This window comes from Salmo salar, chromosome ssa11 (assembly GCF_905237065.1).
Source record: "Salmo salar chromosome ssa11, Ssal_v3.1, whole genome shotgun sequence".
NCBI lineage: Eukaryota > Metazoa > Chordata > Actinopteri > Salmoniformes > Salmonidae > Salmo > Salmo salar.
In genome coordinates, this window is record NC_059452.1 from 85,541,605 (window position 1) to 85,563,873 (window position 22,269).

The 22,269-nt window shown below is 43.4% G+C and overlaps 1 protein-coding gene across 1 annotated transcript in view; it reads right to left on the reverse strand.

The window, feature by feature from the left end:
* LOC106563221 (protein turtle homolog A) overlaps positions 1–22,269 on the reverse strand; it is a 42,540-nt gene that overhangs the window by 15,730 nt on the left and 4,541 nt on the right. The window contains exons 3-10 of the mRNA XM_014128584.2: positions 21,983–22,177; positions 3,391–3,537; positions 2,328–2,476; positions 2,049–2,166; positions 1,010–1,151; positions 706–851; positions 442–584; positions 123–263 (exon numbers count right to left, since the gene is read on the reverse strand). Of these exons, the coding sequence (XP_013984059.2) occupies positions 123–263; positions 442–584; positions 706–851; positions 1,010–1,151; positions 2,049–2,166; positions 2,328–2,476; positions 3,391–3,537; positions 21,983–22,177 (1,181 nt within the window). The remainder of the gene's footprint in view (positions 1–122; positions 264–441; positions 585–705; positions 852–1,009; positions 1,152–2,048; positions 2,167–2,327; positions 2,477–3,390; positions 3,538–21,982; positions 22,178–22,269) is intronic.

Below are 22,269 nucleotides of genomic sequence, written 5' to 3' on the forward strand. Positions count from 1 at the left end.
AGAAACAAAGCAATATTTCTAAAGTTATTATTGTGTAATTACCATTTTACCACATCATTTTGAGGATAAATAAAGGGTCATTTGTCTAATAAAGTGCTAGAAAACAGTGTGTGTACCCTGACCTGTAGGATGACTGTCGTGGGCCCTGATTGGCCCATGGTCCCGAAGCTGTTGTAGGGGGTGCACTTGTACACGCCTGTTGCATCATCATTGACAGTTGCCATGAACACCGAGCCTTCAGACGTCAGCGTCCATCCTGGGTACTGATTGGATAAAACAGTGAGAGGTCAGAGAACTTCTCAACAGTTTTTCAATTCAACTTAATGTTCATATATCTCTCTTGAATGGGAACATATTATCTTCTGAGCACTAAGCCTACACGGCATATTGATTCCTTATGTAAATGGAAGATATGGGTAGATATGAGGTTGATCTACCTACCATGGCCAGATCCAGTGGCTGTCCATCCTTGGTCCAATCAACACGGAGCAGGAGGGGCTGGGCTCTCACAGGGCAGGAGACCAGACCCCCCAGGCCTGTGGGGAGATATGTCTGCTGAGGCATCAGGAGAGCCTGGGCAGGGTCTGCGAGGAAGAAGGAAACACATGAAATGACGGATGGATTGATAGATGGATAGGAAGGATTTGTATAATTACGTGGGGGACTGAAAATTAGAGATGAAGACATCAGCACATAGACACTCACGTCTCACAGTGAGACTGGCGGAAGCAGTAGGCGGAGTTAACAGCCCATTGGTGGGGATGCAGGTATAGTTCCCAGAATCGTCTGGGGTGATGCGGGTGATGAGGAGGGTGCCGTCCACCATGATCTTCACCCGGGACTTTAGAGGCCTAAAAACAAAGCAAAACTTAAACATTCAGACACACAACTCATGAAGGACATTCAAATAAAGCAAACGCCACATTAGAAACATCATAACAAACGCAAAATCCCATGTAAACACACAAATCCAATATGAAGAAACTGTGACAAAATACACCAAACTTACTCTATGTGATGGACGTTCTCTCCCTGCCTCTGCCACACATAGGTCATGTTGGGTGGATCAGCCACGGCCTGGCACCGCAGCAGGGCATTCTGGGTCATGTTGAGGGCCGTGTTATTCGGGGGGATAACAATAACTGGAGGACCTGTTTGAGACCAGATAGAAGAGATAAGGGATTTCTTTCCTTGATCAAATTTAGCAGGACATCGCAGATTAGCAAGATATCTCGAATCCAATCAGTTATCTGGTGAGAGCAACACTACCACACAGCATGACACAGCAACATTTTTCATGTTGGGAGATTATGGCTGATTGAGATAAATGTTTAGAGGATTTGCTTGAAGGTCTGTTTTACGGGCTTACATAAGCCTTCGAAAAAGTTACTACAGCCAGAAATCAAAGCCTTACTATAATCCAAACAGGTGTCAATGCCAAAGCTAAACGGCATATCCTGGTCATATTGACGTCATTGGGCATAAACATAGCATGACTTAAAATAAATGGAGCATATTGTATTACATAACTGAGATTCATGAGGAAAAACATCCACAGAAAGATGGCTACCCTGGGCTACTCTGGGGTGGCAGGGTAGCCTAGTGGTTAGAGCATTGGACTAGCAATCAAAAGGTTTCAAGTTCAAATCCCTGAGCTGAGAAGGTACAAATCTGTTGTTCTGCCCCTGAACAAGGCAGTTAACCCACTGTTCCAAGGCCATCATTGAGAATAAGAATTTGTTCTTAACTGACCTGCCTCGTTAAATAAAATATAACACAACATAAATCCTCAGATTCACCTGTAATGGAAGATCTCCCATACCCCACTAGATGGTGATAATGCCTCACTACACTCAAATGAGGATTTGGGTAATACTAGACAAAATGATGGAAGATTGTATGGCTCACTGTGTACCAGTGGGGATTCCAGTGACTAAGACTGGGAGAAAATAAGGACAGAGTATGGTGCTAGATTTTTCTATTCTCCTAGTATGACCCAGGGGGAAACTGTAGACAGGAAACTCATAAACAAACAGACAGTGACTGACCTTTGACCTTCAGCTTTGTAACATGAGTCACATTACCCTCTGTGTTGGTGGCGAGACATTCATACCGTCCTCCGGCCTCCGTGCTCACTGCTCTGAGAGACAACGTCCCACTCAGCAGCTGAGAGAGAGAGCGAGAGCAAGAGAGCAATGAATTTCCATCCGGGGACAATAAAGTTTGCATTGAGAGCGAGAGAGATTGCAATGTGGAATTGTAGCGGTGAAATTAACTTTTTATATATTTCTTTGTTTAGCCATGAAGACTGAACCATGACTCCTCACCTCAACGTTGTCTCCTCCAATCAGAGTACCACCTTTAGCCCAGGTTATGGTGGGTTTTGGGTTGCCACGAGCAACACAGGCTAGAGAGAGAGAATTCCCCACTAGAGTCTCCAGGACAGGGGGAGGGGTCTTGGTGAAAATAGGAGGAGCTACAGAACAACAACAAAGACAGTCAACAATCGACATACCAATTAGGATCTGGCAAAAAATACTTGAATCAATTATAGAACCCATTGCTCTTTATGGTTGTGAGGTCTGGAGTCCGCTCACCAACCAAGAATTCACAAAATGGGACAAACACCAAATTGAGACTCTGCATGCAGAATTCTACAAAAATATCCTCTGTGTACCATGTAAAACACCAAATAATGCACGCAGAGCAGAATTAGGCCGATACCCGCTTATAATCAAAATCCAGAAGAGAGAGGTCAGAGAGAGAAAGAGGGAAGAGAGGGGAGAGAGGTCAGAGAGAGATAGAGGGAAGAGAGGGGAGAGAGGTCAGAGAGAGATAGAGGGAGCGTGTGTAGAGAAAGAGGTCAGCGAGAGATAGAGGGAGTGTGTGTGTGTGTGTGTGTGTGTGTGTGTGTGTGTGTGTGTGTGTGTGTGTGTGTGTGTGTGTGTGATAGGAAGGATGACGATAATAGGGCTCCATGGCCGTCAAATCATTCCCCTCCCCATTACCAGCCCATCCCTATTACCAGCCCCTCCCCATCACCAGCCCCTCCCCTCACCAGCTCCTCCCCATCACCAGCCCCTCCTTTCACCAGCCCCTCCCCATTTCCAGCCCCTCCCCATCACCAGCCCCTCCTCTCACCAGCCCCTCCCCATCACCAGCCCCTCCCCATCACCAACCCGTCCTCTCACCAGCCCCTCCCCATTTCCAGCCCCTCCCCATCACCAGCCCCTCCTCTCACCAGCCCCTCCCCATCACCAGCCCGTCCTCTCACCAGCCCCTCCCCATTTCCAGCCCCTCCCCATCACCAGCCCCTCCTCTCACCAGCCCCTCCCCATCACCAGCCCCTCCTCTCACCAGCCCCTCCCCATCACCAGCCTATCCTCTCACCAGTTACAGACAGTAGGGTCCAGGTCCCATTGTGGGTCTCATCTGTGGTTTTGTCCAGCAGGAGAATGCGACACTCGTACAGGCCCTGGTCCTCCATGAGGAGCCCCTTCACTCTCAGAACAGTGTTCCTGACCAGAGACACACGGCCTGGGGACACATAGGAGGACACAGGGTTAGACGACATGAGACAGGTTACAAACCAATCAGAGAACTGGAATTTTAGGGGTTTTCAATTCAAAGAATGTGTGCTTTACAACTGATAGGAATTTTCTTCTATGGTACTTAAATGTCCAATAGATAAAGCCTTCACGATGTCGTGAGCTTTGAAATTTGATCTCCTGGTTGCCAGGTGACTGCACCCTGGGGCAATGGTGTTTGCTGACTCACCCCTCCCTACCCCATGTGGCTTTTCTCTCTCTCTCTCTCTCTCTCTCTCTCTCTCTCTCTCTCTCTCTCTCTCTCTCATCTCTCCCTCACTCCAGTTATCTCTTAGCTTGTCATTTCTTTTGTTATTCTATAAAGCCATTTTCACAATAAATAACTGAAACACTGCAGTTTATCAGCGTGATTAGCCTCTCCTTTACAGACAGTAAAGCATTTAGGAAACTAATAAAACATTTATTACGAATAATAACATTTGAAACTTGAGAAAATGCACATTGTTTGTTTGCCAATTGCCTCTCTCTCATCCATAGACACATACACCTACCACACACATATACAAGACATTACAAGAACATGAGCCTGCCTCACACTGTAGCGCTAATGTGTTTGTGACATTGAGTCATTGAAGTGTGTTGAGCTAATCATTAACCACAGTCCTTGTCCCTAGTGACAGGGTGGGACTGTTTCTATGCCCACAGTGGGGATCAGGAAGCTAGTTAAAGGGATGATGGCTGTGATAACAGGTGAGGAACCACGTATGACATCACATCGTGTTTACTTTTCTAAATGGAATGGGGACTAAATCCACATTGGGGTTGGGGTCGGAGCAAAATACACATTCACATGATAACATACATAAACAGAGAGAGTGAGAGCGATAATAGAGAGAGAGGGAAAGCGATAATAAGGAAAGAGATAATAGGGAGAGAGAGAGAGGGAGATAATAGGGAGTGAGGGAGAGGGATAAGAGGGATAAGAGGGAGACAGACAATAGGGAGAGAGTGAGGGAGAGAGATAATAGGGAGAGAGATAATAGGGAGAGAGAGGGAGAAAATAGGGAGAGAGAGGGAGAGATAATATGAAGCGAGAGAGTGGAATAGATACTAGGGAGAGAGAGAGAGATAATAGGGTGAGAGAGGGAGATAATAGTGTGAGAGAGAGGGAGAGAGAGATAATAGGGAAAGAGAGGGAGAGAGATAATAGAGAGAGGGGGAGAGAGATAATAGGGAGATAGAGAGGCAGAGAGATAATAGAGAGAGAGATAATGGGGAAAGAGAGGAAGAGAGATAATAGGGAGATAGAGAGGCAGAGAGATAATAGGGAGAGAGAGAGGGAGATAATAAGGAGAGAGAAAAAGGGAGAGATACTAGGGAGAGATGATAGGGAGAGAGAGAGGGAGAGAGGGGAAGAGAGAGGAAGATAATAGAGAGAGAGAGGGAGAGCGATAATAGTGAGATAGAGAGGGAGGGAGATAGAGAGGGAGATAATAGGGAGAGAGATAATAGAGAGAGAGGGAGATAGATAATAGGAAGTGAGAGAGATAATAGGGAGAGAGAGGGAGAGGGATAATAGGAAGCGAGAGAGATAATAGGGGGAGAAGGAAGCGAGAGAGATAATAAGGAGAGAAAGAGAGGGAGAGAGATAATAGGGAGAGAAAAAAATGAGCAAGATAATAGGGAGAGAGATAATAGGGAGCGAGAGAGGGAGAGAGATAATAGGGTGAGAGAGAAAGAGAGACATCAGGGAAAAATAGGGAGAGAGATAATCGGGAGATAAAGGGGGAGAGAGATAATCGAGAAGGAGCAAGATAATAGGGAGAGAGATAATAGGGAGAGAGAGCGAGTGGGAGAGAGGTAATAGGGAGAAAGTGGGAGAGCGAGAACAGAGAGGGAGAGAGATAATAGGGAGAGAGAGATAATAGGGAGAGAGAGCGAGAGGGAGAGAGATAATAGGGAGAGAGAGGGAGAGCGATAAGATCAAGAGAGATAATAGGGAGAGAGATAATAGAGAGAGGGGGAGAGAGATAATAGGGAGTGCGATAGATAATAGGGAGAGAGATAGGAAGAGAGATAATAGGGAAAAAGAGGGAGAGAGATAATAGAGAGAGAGATAATGGGGAAAGAGAGGGAGAGAGATAATAGATAGGGAGAGGGAGAGAGATAATAGGGAGAAAGAGGGAGAGAGATAATATGGAGAGAGAGAGAGAGAGATAATAGGAACAGAGAGAGGGTGATGTATAATAGGAAGTGAAAGAGATAATAGGGAGATAGAGAGGGAGAGAAATAATATGGAAAGAGAAAGAGGGAGAGAGATATTAGGGAGCGAGAGAGAGAGGGAGAGAGATAACAGTGAAGGAGCGAGATAATAGGGAGAGAGAGAAAATAGGGAGAGAGGGAGAGAGATAATAGGGAGAAAGTGGGAGAGCAATAACAAAGAGAGAGATAGGGAGAGAGAAAGAGGTAGGGAGATAATTGGTTGGAAAGAGGGAGAGAGATAATAGAGAGAAAATAGAGAGAGAGCGAGAGAGAGAGAGAGAGAGAGAGAGGAAGTTAATAGGGAGAGAGATAATATAGAGAGATAATAGGAAGAGAGAGAGGGCGATGTATAATAGGAAGGAAGATAGATAATAGGGAAAGAGAGGGAGAGAGATAAGAGGGAGAGAGATACTAGGGAGAGATGATAGGGAGAGAGAGAGAGGGAGGAAGAGAGCGAGAGAGGGAGATAATAGAGAGAGAGGGAGAGCGATAATAGTGAGATAGAGAGGGAGAGAGATAATAGGGAGAGAGATAATAGGGAGAGAGATGTAATAGGAAGAGAGAGAGGGAGATAGATAATAGGAAGTGAGAGAGAAAATAGGGAGAGAGAGGGATAATAGGAAGCAAGAGAGATAATAGGGAGAGGGAGAGAGATAATAGGGAGAGAAAGAAAGGAGAGAGATAATAGGGAGAGAGATAATAGGGAGCGCAAGAGGGAGAGAGATAATACGGAGAGAGAGAAAGAGGGAGAGAGATAATAGGGAGATAGAGAGGGAGAGAGATAATAGGGATTGAGAGAGAGGGAGAGAGGTAATAGGGAGAAAGTGGGAGAGCGAGAACAGAGAGGGAAAGAGAGGGAGGGAGAGAGATAATAGGGAGATCGAGAGGGAGAGAGAGAATAGGGAGAGAGAGATAATAGGGAGAGAGAGCGAGAGGGAGAGAGATAATAGGGAGAGAGAGGGAGAGCGATAAGCTCGAGAGAGATAATAGGGAGAGAGATAATAGAGAAAGGGGGAGAGAGATAATAGGGAGTGAGAGAGATAATAGGGAGAGAGAGGGAGAGAGATAATAGGGAGTGAGAGAGAGAGGGAGATAATAGAGAAGGAGATATATAAAAGAGAGAGATAATGGGGAAAGAGAGGGAGAGAGATAATAGGGAGAAAGGGGGAGAGAGATAATAAAGGAGCGAGATAATAGGGAGAGAGATAATAGGAAGAAAGTGGGAGAGGCCAATAACAGAGAGCGAGAGGGAGGGAGGGAGATAATAGGGAGATAGAGAGGGAGAGAGATAATGGGGAGAGAGATAGAAAGAGATAATAGGGAGAGAGAGATAATAGGGAGAGAGAGCGAGCGAGATAATATGGAGAGATAGAGGGAGAGTGATAAGAGCGAGAGAGATAATAGGGAGAGAGAGCGGGAGAGATATAATAGAGACAGAGGGAGAGAGAGGGAGAGATAATAAGGAAAGAGACAATAGGGAAAGAGAGAGGGAGATAATAGGGAGAGAGAAAGGGATAATAGGGAGAGAGGGAGAGAGATAATAGGGAGAAAGAGAGAGGGAGAGATAATAGGGAGTGAGAGAGAGGGAGAGTGGGAGAGAGAGAGGGAGAGATAATAGGGAGAGAGAGAGAGAGATAATGGGAGAGAGAGAGGGAGAGAGATAACAGGGAGAGAGAGAGAAAATAGGGAGAGAGAGAGAAGGGGGACTCACCCACAAACAGGACCAAGCCTGGCCTGTTGAGGAGTGACGGACTTCATCTTAGCTGGAGGGGTGCTCTCATCTTATCTACGAACATAGACAGGGCCCTAACTCCCCTAGCTCCACAATGAAATAGGGTGCAGGCCAGCTTAGTAGAGTCTGCCACTAAGGTTTAGATCTGGTTTAGATCTTATCTGTCGGAAAGATATCAGTTTGTCTCTGTGAATGGTTTGTCCTCTGACAAATCAACTGTACATTTTGGTGTTCCTCAAGGTTCCGTTTCGGGACCACTATTTTTATCATTATATATTTTACCTCTTGGTGATGTCATTCGGAAACATAATGCTAACTTCTTTGGGATGGGGGCAGTATTTTCACGGTGGGATAAAAAACATACCCAATTTAATCTGGTTATTACTCCTGCCCAGAAACTAGAATATGCATATAATTAGTAGATTTGGATAGAAAACACTCTAAAGTTTCTAAAACTGTTTGAATGGTGTCTGTGAGTATAACAGAACTCATATGGCAGGCCAAAACCTGAGAAGATTCCATACAGGAAGTGCCCTGTCTGACAATTTGTTGTCCTTCTGTTGCATCTCTATCGGAAATACAGCATCTGTGCTGTAACGTGACATTTTCTAAGGCTTCCATTGGCTCTCTAAAGCCGCCAGAAAGTGGAATGGGGTGTCTGCTGTCTCTTGGCAAAGAACAGCAGCAGAATTTGTAAGTGGTCAGCCTGGGGACAGTGGGACTGAGATGCGCGCATGCACGAGACTACTCCATTTTTTTCTTTCAGCCTTTGAATGAATACAATGTTGCCTGGTTGGAATATTATCGCTATTTTACGTGAAAAATAGCATAAAAATTGATTTTAAACAGCGTTTGACATGCTTCTAAGTACCGTAATGGAATATTTAAAAAAAAATTGTCACGAAATGCGCTCGCGCGTCACCCTTCGGATAGTGACCTGAACGCACGAACAAAACGGAGCTATTTGAATATAACTATGGATTATTTGGAACCAAAACAACATTTGTTGTTGAAGTAGAAGTCCTGGGAGTGCATTCTGACGAAGTACAGCAAAGGTAATCCAATTTTTCTAATAGTAATTCTGAGTTTATTGAGCCCCAAACTTGGTGGGTGTCAAAATAGCTAGCCGTGATGGCCGACCTATGTACTCAGAATATTGCAAAATGTGCTTTCGCCGAAAAGCTATTTTAAAATCTGACACCGCGATTGCATAAAGGAGTTCTGTATCTATAATTCTTAAAATAATTGTTATGTATTTTGTGAACGTTTTTCATGAGTAATTTAGTAAATTCACTGGAAGTTTTCGGTGGGTATGCTAGTTTTGAACATCACATGCTAATGTAAAAAGCTGTTTTTTGATATAAATATGAACTTGATTGAACAAAACATGCATGTATTGTATAACATAATGTCCTCGGAGTGTCATCTGATGAAGATCATCAAAGGTTAGTGCTGCATTTAGCTGTGGTTTGGGTTTATGTGACATATATATGGTGTAAAATAGTTGAATGTTTGAGAAAATTGAATTGTGGTATTTTAGTTGGTTTTGTATTTCGCGCCATGCAATGCCATTGGCTGTTGGCTAGGGGTTCCGCAGGCGGAACGGGGTTCCGCTAGCGGAACGTCTGTCCTCAACAGGTTAACTTTCACTGGTATGCGGATGACACACAGCTGTACATATCGATGAAACATGGTGAAGCCCAAAAATTGCCCTCGCTGGAAGCCTGTGTTTCAGACATAAGGAAGTGGATGGCTGCAAATGTTCTACTTTTAAACTCAAAACAGAGATGCTTGTTCTAGGTCCCAAGAAACAAAGAGATCTTCTGTTGAATCTGACAATTAATCTTGATGGTTGTACAGTCATCTCAATTAAAACTGTGAAGAACCACGGCGTTACTCTGGACCATGATCTCTCTTTTGACGAACACATCAAGACTGATTCAAGGACAGCTTTTTTCCATCTACGTATCATTGCAAAAATCAGAATCTTTCTGTCCAAAAATGATGCAGAAAAATGTATCCATGCTTTTGTCACTTCTAGGTTAGACTACTGCAATGCTCTACTTTCCGGCTACCCGGATAAAGCACTAAATAAACTTCAGTTAGTGCTAAACACGGCTGCTAGAATCTTGACTAGACCCCAAAAATGTGATCATATTACTCCAGTACTAGCCTCTCTACACTGGCCTCCTGTTAAGGCAAGGGCTGATTTCAAGGTTTTACTGCTAACCTACAAAGCATTACATGGGCTTGCTCCTACCTATCTTTACGATTTGGTCCTGCCATACATACCTACACGTACACTACGGTCACAAGACGCAGGCCTCCTTACTGTCCCTAGAATTTCTAAGCAAACAACTGGAGGCAGGGCTTTCTTCTATAGAGCTCCATATTTATGGAATGGTCTGCCTACTCATGTGAGAGACGCAGACTCGGTCTCAACCGTTAAGTCTTTATTGAAGACTCATCTCTTCAGTAGGTCCTATGATTGAGTGTAGTCTGGCCCAGGAGTGTGAAGGTGAACAGAAAGGCACTGGAGCAACGAACCGCCCTTGCTGTCTCAGCCTGGCCGGTTCCCCTCTCTCCACTGGGATTCTCTGCCTCTAACCCTATTACGGGGGCTGAGTCACTGGTTTACTGGTGATCTTCCATGCCCTCCCTAGGAGGGGTGCGTCACTTGAGTGGGTTGAGTCACTGACGTGATCTTCCTGTCTGGGTTGGCGCCCCCCTTTGGTTGTGCCGTGGCGGAGATCTTTGTGGGCTATACTCAGCCTTGTCTCAGGATGGTAAGTTGGTGGTTGAAGATATCCCTCTGGTGGTGTGGGGGCTGTGCTTTGGCAAAGTGGGTGGGGTTATATCCTGCCTGTTTGGCTCTGTCCGGGGGTATTGTCGGATGGGGCCACAGTGTCTCCCGACCCCTTCTGTCTCAGCCTCCAGTATTTACGCTGCAGTAGTTTATGTGTTGGGGGCTAGGGTCAGTCTGTTATATCTGGAGTATTTCTCCTGTCTTATTCCGTTGTCCTGTATAAATTGAAGTATGCTCTCTCTAATTCTCTCTCTCTTTCTCTCTTTCTTTCTCTCTTTCTTTCTTTCTCTCTCTAGGAGGACCTGAGCCCTAGGACCATGCCTCAGGACTACCTGGCCTGATGACTCCTTGCTGTCCCCAGTCCACCTGGCCGTGCTGCTACTCTAGTTTCAACTGTTCTGCCTGTGGCTATGGAACCCTGACCTGTTCACCGGACGTGCTACCTGTCCCAGACCTGCTGTTGTCAACTCTCCAGAGACAGCAGGAGTGGTAGAGATACTCTGAATGATCAGCTATGAAAAGCCAACTGACATTTGCTCCGGTGTTGCTGACCTGTTGCACCCTCGACATCTACTGTGATTATTATTATTTGACCCTGCTGGTCATTTATGAACATTTGAACATCTTGGCCATGTTCTGTTATAATCTCCACCCGGCATAGCCAGAAGAGGACTGGTCACCCCTCACAGCCTGGTTCCTCTCTAGGTTTCTTCCTAGGTTCTGGCCTTTCTAGGGAGTTTTTCCTAGCCACCGTGCTTCCACAACTGCATTGCTTGCTGTTTTGGGGTTTTAGGATGGGTTTCTGTACAGCACTTTGAGATATCTGCTGATGTAAGAAGGGCTTTATAAATTTATTGGGAATTAGAGAGAGGGAGAGAGATAATAGGGAGAGAGAGGGAGAGATAAAGGGGAGTGAGAGAGAGGGAGAGAGAGGGAGAGAGATAATAGGGGGTGAGAGAGGGATATATAATAGGAGGAGAGAGGGAGAGAGATAATAGGGAGAGAGAGAGGGAGAGATAATAGGGAGAGAGAGAGGGAGAGAGATAATAGGAAGAGAGAGGGAGAGATAATAGGGTGAGAGAGAGGGAGAGATAATAGGGAGAGAGGGGGAGAGAGATAATAAGGAAAGAGATAATAGGGAAAGAGGTGCGAGAGGGAGATAAAAGCGAGAGAGAGAGAGATTGAGAGATAATAGGGAGCAATAGAGGGAGAGGGAGAGAGATAATAGGGAGAGAGAGGGAGAGCTAATAGGGAGAGAGAGAGAGCGATAATAGGGAGAGAGATAATAGGGAGAGAGAGAGTGATAAGAGGGAGAGAGATAATATGGAAAGAGCGGGAAAGAGATAATAAGAGAGAAAGAGGTAGGGAGATAATAGGGAGAGAGAGAGAGGGAGATAATATTAAGATAGAGAGGGAGAGAGATAATAGGGAGAGAGGGAGAGCTAATAAGGAGAGCGAGAGGGAAGTAATTGGGAGAGAGAGGCAGGGAGATAATAGGGAGAGAGTGAGAGGGAGAGACATAATATGAGAGAGAGAGAGAGGAGAGAGTTAATAGGGAGAGAGAGGGAGAGATAATATATATAGAGAGAGTGGGAGAGATGTTAGGTAGATGCTAGGTAGATGCTAGGTAGAAAGAGAGAGGGAAAGAGATAATAGGGAGAGAGAGGGAGAGAGAGGAAGAGAGATAATAGGGAGTGAGAGAAAGGGAGAGAAAAACTAGGGAGAGATAGAGAGAGAGAGGGAGAGAGAAGGAGAGAGATAATAGGGAGAAAGGGGGAGAGAGATAACAGGAAGAGAAAGAGATAATAGGGGGAGAGAGATAATAGGGAGTGAGAGAGAGATACTAGGGAGAGAGAGGGAGAGATAATAGGGAGTGAGAGAGAGGGTGATAGATAATAGGGGGTGGGAGAGGGATATATAATAGGGGGAGAGAGATAATAGGGAGAGAGAGAGGGAAAGAGAGGGAGAGAGATCATAGGGGGAGAGAGAGAGGGAGAGATAATAGGGAGAAAGAGGGAGAGCAATAATAAGGAAAGGGATAATAGGGAAAGAGAGAGAGAATACACTGCTGGAATACACTGCCATCAGACACACCTAACTGCACCACATATCACACTTTCACAAAATGCATGAAGACATGGCTAAAGGTCAATCAGATTTGTGAACATAATCACTAGCTGTGTATTACCACTTTCCATGTTGTCTGTTGTCTGTAGCTTGTGAGGTGTGGAAACACTTTGTTGTTTTTATGGATTTTGTCTTGTTGCTTTTTGTTCTATGTTGCTCTGTCTGTATGCTACATCTTGCTTGTCCTATGTTGCTCTGTCTTTATGCTATGTCTTGCTTGTCCTATGTTACTCTGCGTGTGCTCACTGTTCAATGATTGTCTATATTGTAATTGTTTTTAATAACCTGCCCAGGAACTGCGGTTGAAAATTAGCCGGCTGCCTAAAACCGGCACTTTTACTGAAACGTTGATTAATGTGCACTGTCCCTGTAAAAATAAAATAAATAAACTCAAACTCAAGGAGATAATAGAGAGAGAGAGAGATGGAGAGATAATAGGGAGCAAGAGAGATGGAGAGAGATAATAGGGAGCGAGAGCGAGAGGGAGAGAGATAATAGGGACAGAGATAGTAGGAAGAGAGAGAGGGGGAGAGCGATAAGAGGGAGAGAGATAATAGGGAGAGAGAGCGGGAGAGGGATAATAGGGAGAGCGAGAGGGCGAGAGATACTAGGGAGAGAGAGAGGAAGAGAGATAATAGGGAAAGAGAGGGAGATAGATAATAGAGAGAGGGGGAGAGAGATAATATGGAGATAGAGATGGAGATAGATAATAGGGAGAGAGAGGGAGAGAGATAATAGGGAGCGAGAGAGGTAGAGAGATAATAGAGAAGGAGAGAGATAATAGGGAGAGAGAGAGGGAGAGCGACAATAGGGAGAGAGAGGGAGAGGCAGGGTATTGCAAACAAATCAACTCTGTAATAAGATTAGTGGGGCTTAGAGTGGGGTTTCAGTGAAGGCATTGTTGATTTAAATACAATCACAATACTGGCCCATTCACAATACTGGCCCAGTGTCCCTCTTCTTTGGCAGCCATTGTCCCACATGGTCATTCTCTGGCACCACATCCACCACTCCTCCCCCTCTTTCTCTTGTTCTTCACTGGCCGGTCCCTCCCCTCTTTGGCCCTCTAATTCTCAAAATAACTACTCCTTGTTGACTGCAATGTCAGTCTCTGTGTGAGTGTTTCACCCATGTTCTGGGAAACGCTCTCTTTCTCACCCATTAGTTCAGATACATGTGTGGAACATCTGAGTCCCATTTGATTAATAATAATATGTTTCCATTGTATGCCCAGTCTAGCAACTCAGAAAATGCAACCACATCCCATTGCACTGAATGCATCACTAACCAAAGTCCAGCCAGGTTTCATCATGGCCTCGGCTTTGAGATGACAGACCAACAGAAAAGCATCATGTACACCCCTAACAGCACAGGCACATGACGTAATGGATCCGCTCAAATAACCCACCTAGGATAATATTTAATTACACTACTACCCAATATCATTTTACCTTTTCATTTGTTGATGAATGACAACAAACAGATAAAATCAGCATCACTAAAATACGCAACACTTACACATAGGCCAAAGTCAATCTACTATTACAGCTTCACATTTGTGTAAATATCAGCATGTGTTGGTTGCTGATGGGACTTCCCAGGCACCTAAGGATATGACATGTAGAATCTACAGTTGAAGTCGGAAGTTTACATACACCTTAGCCAAATACATTTCAACTCTGTTTTTCACAATTCCTCACATTTAATCCTAGTAAAAATTCCCTGTCTTAGGTCAGTTAGGATCACCACTTTATTTTAAGAATGTGAAATGTGTCACGCCTTGACCTTAGAGAGACGTTTTATTTCTCTATTTGGTTAGGTCAGGGTGTGATGTGGGGTGGGCATTCTATGTTGTTTATTTCTTTGTTTTTGGCCGAGTATGGTTCCTAATCAGAGGCAGCTGTCTATCGTTGTCTCTGATTGGGAATCATACTTAGGCAGCCCTTTTTCCACCTGTGATTGTGGGATCTTGTTTTTGTGTAGCTGCCTGTGAGCAGCCCCAGAACGTCACGTTTCGTTTTTCTCCTGTTTTGGTGAGATTCATTTTCATTAAAAGATGTGGAATTCCATGCACGCTGCGCCTTGGTTTATTTATGATCGGGAGTTTGAAGATAGCGAACGTGAAAAAATGTCATAATAATAGTAGAGAATAATTTATTTCAGCTTTTATTTATTTGATCAATTTCCCAGTGGGTCAAAAGTGTACATACAGTCAATTAGTATTTGGTAGCATTGCCTTTCAATTGTTTAACTTGGGTCAAACATTCTGGGTAGCCTTCCGCAAGCTTCCCACAATAAGTTGGGTGAATTTTAGCCCATTCCACCTGACAGAGCTGGTGTAACTGAGTCAGGTTTGTAGGCCTCTTTGTTCGCACACGCCTTTTCAGTTCTGCCCACACATTTTCTATAGGATTGAGGTCAGGGCTTTGTGATGGCCACTCCAATACCTTGACTTTGTTGTCCTTAAGCCATTTTGACACAAGTTTGGAAGTATGCTTGATGTCATTGTCCATTTTGTAGACCCATTTGCGACCAAGCTTTAACTTCCTGACTGATGTCTTGAGATGTTGCTTCAATATATCCACATAATTTTCCTCCCTCATGATGCCATCTATTTTGTGAAGTGCACCAGTCCCTCCTGCAGCAAAGCACCCACACTACACGATGCTGCCACCCCTGTGCTTCACAGTTGGGATGGTGTTCTTCGGCTTGCAAACCTCACCCTTTTTCCTCCAAACATAATGATGGTCATTATGGCCAAACAGTTTTATTTTTGTTTCATCAGACCAGAGGACATTTCTCCAAAAAGTATGATGTCAAGCAAAGAGGCATGGAGGTTGAAGGTAGGCCTTGAAATACATCCACAGGTACACGTCCAATTGACTCAAATTATGCCAATTAGCCTATCAGAAGCTTCTAAAGCCAAGACATAATTTTGTGGAATTTTCAAAGCTGTTTAAAGGCACAGTCAACTTAGTATATGTAAACTTCTGACCCACTTGAATTGTGATACAGTGAATTATAAGTGAAATAATCTGTCTGTAAACAATTGATGGAAAAATTACTTGTGTCATGCACAAAGTAGATGCCTTACCCGACTTGCCAAAACTATAGTTTGTTAACAAAAAATGTGTGGAGTCGTTGAAAAACGAGTTTTAATGACTACAACCTAAGTGTATGTAAATGTCCGACTTCAACTGTATATGCCCATCCCTTCCTTTAGACATGTCGTCATCCCAGGCGCTGGTGTTCAAGTTTCTGTCAGAGAATAGAGCAGGTAGAGTTTCACCTCTTGAAATCCTTCACTCCCCAATGTCTCCATCTTGTTCCTCTGTGAAGAGACGCTGTGATCATTTGAAATGTGAATCATCACAGTTTGGCTAAAGGCTCCCTCACGATCAACAGCAGAGATCAAACAGCTGCTGTAGTGCCAAAAGCCTGCCTCAATGAAAAATGTGTAATTCATTGAAATACAGTAGTAGGCTAATAATGGTCATATGAGTCGATGCTGGTCCACAGAGGATGGACAATATACAGGTCAGTACACTGGGGAGGGTATGACTTCACACACATACACACACACATTTAAACAAAACAGATATCTATCTTGTTTTTTTTCCGTGAGTACTCATCAATTCATTTACACATAAATAATTAGTAGTTTGTGATCTGTTTTAACAAACCTTTTTTATTTTTGTACTTATGTATTGTATATTGTTTTGACTTTTTTAAATTCGTTTTTATCTATATTGTTGTCTGTCATCTGTTGCCTTGGCTGCAAATAAATAAATACTAATCAAATAAATAAAGCTCTTGGTGTATTATTATTTTGCTGTGTGGACACTCTGGTCAGGCAGTAATGTAGAGTACAGAATAACATGATGTTACACAGCATTTATACAGCTGTATTTACCAAAGCATTGACTATTCTCTCTCCTGTGGTCTGTATCAGCAGCTCTGTGTGTACAGAACTAACAGCCTGCTCTCCTCTCCTGACCACTTCTCTCTACACAGCAGCCTATTCCAACCCTCTCCTCTGCTCTACATACACAACTCACACTGAAAAGAGATGCAGCTCTTTCTCCTCCATAAGAGAGGGGAGAGGGCTGACCTATCCAGAGGACATAACTCTGAGTTTCTCGCGTTTGCTTCGGCAAGAACAGCACTGCAGACTGAGGCATCCGTCATCAAGTAATATTAACCTGAATAGCTACAGTGGGGCAAAAAAGTATTTAGTCAGCCACCAATTGTGCAAGTTCTCCCACTTAAAAAGATGAGAGAGGCCTGTATTTTTCATCATAGGTACACGTCAACTATGACAGACAAAATGAGAAAATAAATCCAGAAAATCACATTGTAGGATTTTTTATGAATTTATTTGCAAATTATGGTGGAAAATAAGTATTTGGTCACCTACAAACAAGCAAGATTTCTGGCTCTCACAGACCTGTAACTTCTTCTTTAACCTGTTAGGGCTAGGGGGCAGCATTTGCACGTCTGGATAAAAAAAATGTACCCGATTTAATCTGGTTACTAATCCTACCCAGTAACTAGAATATGCATATACTTATTATATATGGATAGAAAACACTCTAAAGTTTCTAAAACTGTTTGAATGGTGTCTGTGAGTATAACAGAACTCATTTGGCAGGCAAAACCCTGAGACATTTTCTGACAGGAAGTGGATACCTGATGTGTTGTATTACCTTTAAACCTATCCCATTGAAAAGCACAGGGGCTGAGGAATATTTTGGCACTTCCTATTGCTTCCACTAGATGTCACCAGCCTTTACAAAGTGTTTTGAGTCTTCTGGAGGGAGATCTGACCGAACAAGAGCCATGGAACGATGATGTCCCATTAGACACCTGGCGCGCGAGTTCATGTTGGGTACCCTCGTTCCAATACGTTATAAAAGAGTATGCATTCGTCCACCTTGAATATTATTCATGTTCTGGTTAAAAAGGCCCTAATGATTTATGCTATACAACGTTTGACATGTTTGAACGAACGTAAATATATTTTTTCCCCTCGTTCATGACAAGAAGTCCGGCTGGCTTAGATCATGTGCTAACAAGACGGAGATTTTTGGACATAAATGATGAGCTTTTTTGAACAAAACTACATTCGTTATGGACCTGTGATACCTGGAAGTGACATCTGATGAAGAGAATCAAAGGTAATGGATTATTTACATAGTATTTTCGATTTTAGATCTCCCCAACATGACGTCTAGTCTGTATCGCAACGCGTATTTTTCTGGGCGCAGTGCTCAGATTATTGCAAAGTGTGATTTCCCAGTAAGGTTATTTTTAAATCTGGCAAGTTGATTGCGTTCAAGAGATGTAAATCTATAATTCTTTAAATGACAATATAATATTTTACCAATGTTTTCTAATTTTAATTATTTAATTTGTGACGCTGACTTGACTGCCGGTTATTGGAGGGAAACGATTTCCTCAACATCAATGCCATAGTAAAACGCTGTTTTTGGATATAAATATGAACTTGATAGAACTAAAAATGCATGCATTGTCTAACATAATGTCCTAGGAGTGTCATCTGATGGAGATTGTAAAAGGTTAGTGCATCATTTTAGCTGGTTTTATGGTTTTGGTGACCCTGTCTTTGAATCGACAAAACATTACACACAACTCTTGTAAATGTACTGTCCTAACATACTCTAAATTTATGCTTTCGCCGTAAAACCTTTTTGAAATCGTAAAACGTGGTTAGATTAAGGAGATGTTTATCTTTCAAAGGGTGTAAAATAGTTGTATGTTTGAAAAATTTGAATTTTGACATTTATTTGGATTCAAATTTGCCGCTCTTGAAATGCACCTGCTGTTGATGGAGTGCACCACGGGTGGCACGCTAGCGTTCCACCTAGCCCATAGAGGTTAAGAGGCTCCTCTGTCCTCCACTCGTTAACTGTATTAATGGCACCTGTTTGAACTTGTTATCAGTATAAAAGACACCTGTCCACAACCTCAAACAGTCACACTCCAAACTCCACTATGGCCAAGACCAAAGAGCTGTCAAAGGACACCAGAAACAAAATTGTAGACCTGCACCAGGCTGGGAAGACTGAATCTGAAATAGGTAAGCAGCTTGGTTTGAAGAAATCAACTGTGGGAGCAATTATTAGGAAATGGAAGACATACAAGACCACTGATAATCTCCCTCGATCTGGGGCTCCACGCAAGATCTCACCCCGTGGGGTCAAAATGATCACAAGAACGTTGAGCAAAAATCCCAGAAGCACACGGGGGGACCTAGTGAATGACCTGCAGAGATCTGGGACCAAAGTAACAAAGCCTACCATCAGTAACACACTACGCCGCCAGGGACTCAAATCCTGCAGTGCCAGACGTGTCCCCCTGCTTAAGCCAGTACATGTCCAGGCCCGTCTGAAGTTTGCTAGAGAGCATTTGGATGATCCAGAAGAGGATTGGGAGAATGTCATATGGTCAGATGAAACCAAAATATAACTTTTTGGTAAAACTCAACTTGTCGTGTTTGGAGGACAAAGAATGCTGAGTTGCATCCAAAGTTCACCATACCTACTGTGAAGCATGGGGGTGGAAACATCATGCTTTGGGGCTGTTTTTCTGCAAAGGGACCAGGACGACTGATCCGTGTAAAGGAAAGAATGAATGGGGCCATGTATCGTGAGATTTTGAGTGAAAACCTCCTTCCATCAGCAAGGGCATTGAAGATGAAACGTGGCTGGGTCTTTCAGCATGACAATGATCCCAAACACAACGCCCGGGCAACGAAGGAGTGGCTTCGTAAGAAGCATTTCAAGGTCCTGGAGTGGCCTAGCCAGTCTCCAGATCTCAACCCCATAGAAAATCTTTGGAGGGAGTTGAAAGTCCGTGTTGCCCAGCGACAGCCCCAAAACATCACTGCTCTAGAGGAGATCTGCATGGAGGAATGGGCCAAAATACCAGCGACAGTGTGTGAAAACCTTGTGAAGACTTACAGAAAACATTTTACCTGTGTCATTGCCAACAAAGGGTGTATAACAAAGTATTGAGATAAACTTTTGTTATTTACCAAATACTTATTTTCCACCATAATTTGCAAATAAATTCATTAAAAATCCTACAATGTGATTTTCTGGATTTTTTTTCTTCTCATTTTGTCTGTCATAGTTGAAGTGAACCTATGATGAAACTTACAGGCCTCTCTCATCTTTTTAAGTGGGAGAACTTGCACAATTGGTGGCTGACTAAATACTTTTTTGCCCCACTGTATATTGTAGCTCTACTCTATGGATCTTCAGCACAGTCACTGAGGCATAAAAATAAGGGTATAATGTATTAAAACTAGGGCTGGGAATTGCCAGGGACCTCATGATATGATATTATCACGATACTTAGATGCCAATACGATACGTATTGCGATTCTATATGTATTGCGATTCAGTACTGTGATTTGATATTCCAAACATATTGCTCAACATATGTCTGCTGCCGAGAGACAAGAGAGAGCCATGAGAAAATGAGTTTTGATCAGTCATGGAAATAAAAGTGCTGAAAACATTTTGGCTCACTATTCAAAAAGAAGATGGAAAACAAGCTATAGGATGAAAAATACTTGAGTTTTGGTGCAGGTACAGCCGACTAGCTCTAGCTAACACTACCTACAAATCAATACTTGGGAGTCAAATATCGATATAAAGGCATCGTCTAAAAATAATATTGCAATATGTAACTGTATCGATTTTCCCCCATCACTACTTAATACCAGCATAGTCATTTTGAATTCATGAAGCATGTTTAACATATTATTAAATACAGGTTGAGCTAACAGGTGAGTAACATACGGAGTTAAAGTGTTTGATATGACAGGTGGACATTGAGTCTAACTGACACAACATTTACATTACATTTTAGTAGATGCTCTTATCCAGAGCGACTTACACTAGTGAATACATTTCATAAAAATAAAAAAAATTCTCCGTACTGGTCCCCCGTGGGAATCGAACCCACAAACCTGGTGTTGCAAACACCATGCTCTACCAACTGAGCCACACGGGACCACAACCCTGAGAGACAAGCTGAGGGGCTGTCTAGCAAAATACACCTGAGAAGAGACATGCCTGAGGAAGGGAACTCAACACCTCATTTACCCCCCCACCAAACCTCCCCTTCCCAAGCTACACCTGTCCTTCCCATCAGTCACCAGTTAGCTGTGAGAAAGGTGGACTCAGACCAGATAATGCCTCTTTTTCAACCTTTTGTTGCTCTGAACATGAGCTTTTAAAATGATCTGTTTGTTACTGAAGAAGGGTGTTATTACTGGTCATTTTAGACTCTTATTTTTTTTCCATGGTTTCAGAGGGTTTTTTCACCTGACAGAATCAGGTGATGCTGTTTAGAAAATAGGTAGAATACTATTGCCCTTCCTCCACTATTGTCAAATGTATGTTGTTGTCCCTACCAAAAAGGGTTATCCTACAGGGACAGCCGAAGAACCCCTAAAATAACCCTTTTTTCTAAGAGTGTAGGATCTTAATGTGAAATATTATGTGGATTATAATTAAAGTACATTTTTGTAGGGGTTGCTACATTTTTCGTAAGAGAAAATCAAGTCTGAAATTTCAAAGTGGAAATTCCAAACTTCAGAAGCCTTTTAAAACCTAAAATACACTACAAGTTTTAAATTTCCTGCATTGCAGGAAAGTTCTCCAGCAACAGGGTGATCAATTTAAGATCATATATCTGTACGTACCTACTTATTATGGCTTGTCATCACAGGCTGCTGACTGACTTTATTACCATGTACATTTCTGTATCGTTATCGTATTTTCATGTTTGGTATGAGTGTGTCATCTGGATACCTAACACTCTGATAGGAATTGGCTGAGCAGGTGTATAGTGGGCTTTCTGAGCCCTAGCCAATACACAAACATGAACGCATCTGCGCCCGTGCACAAATTCCAATGATCAGAGACGTCGACAGGTCAAATCTCACTCCCCCCAGCCCTTTGGAACACAGGACAATCCTAACTAAAGGAAGATGAAAAACACCCAGACTTGCTCTCCCTCTGTCCACGTCAAGCCCTTTGTCTGAGAGTTTCAAGGACAGAAGCGGTCACAAAAGGTATTTTTTCTCTATTGAAAATCCCTTTTCCCCACAGACCCTATGGCAGAATTGGAACAATAAACCATGATGCAATCTGAGAGACCAAACTAACACAAAACCCCCAGCTCCAACAAAGCATCCTGATGATAGAAATGGATGGATGGAAAGACCAATGGGGTGTGGTGCAGTTAGGAGGACTGAAGCTGTTTTGAACTAACGTTACTGTTAAGGTAGGATATGGGTAGAATGAAGTCTGGATATACTATGAATGTAGGAAAGGGGGCATGAGAGTGTAAATGGACAAGGCCTCTAGAAGTGGCTGTGCTGAGACAGTCCTGATATTGGGCTGAAATGAAAGACTCTTAAGGTAAGATTAGATCCCAGTTGAGCTCCTGATAGGATGAAGACGGACTTACCCTCGTAGTTGGGATGCACCCGAGGAGAATACACTCCAAACTTGATCAGGACTGGGATGTCGAAGCCCTGGCGCACCCATTCCACCACGTGCAGGAACACAGACGCACCCGTGTCAGTGGGTGGCAGTCTACACTCCATCTCCACCACACCCCCTTCCTTAGCACGCACCTCCGGCTTCTGACCATGGCTGACACCTAGGAAGGCCAACACAAAGTGTTGTTGTAACCTGAGTAGAGAGTGAACGACAGATAGTTCATTACAGAGGGAATGCATAAGTACTACTCAC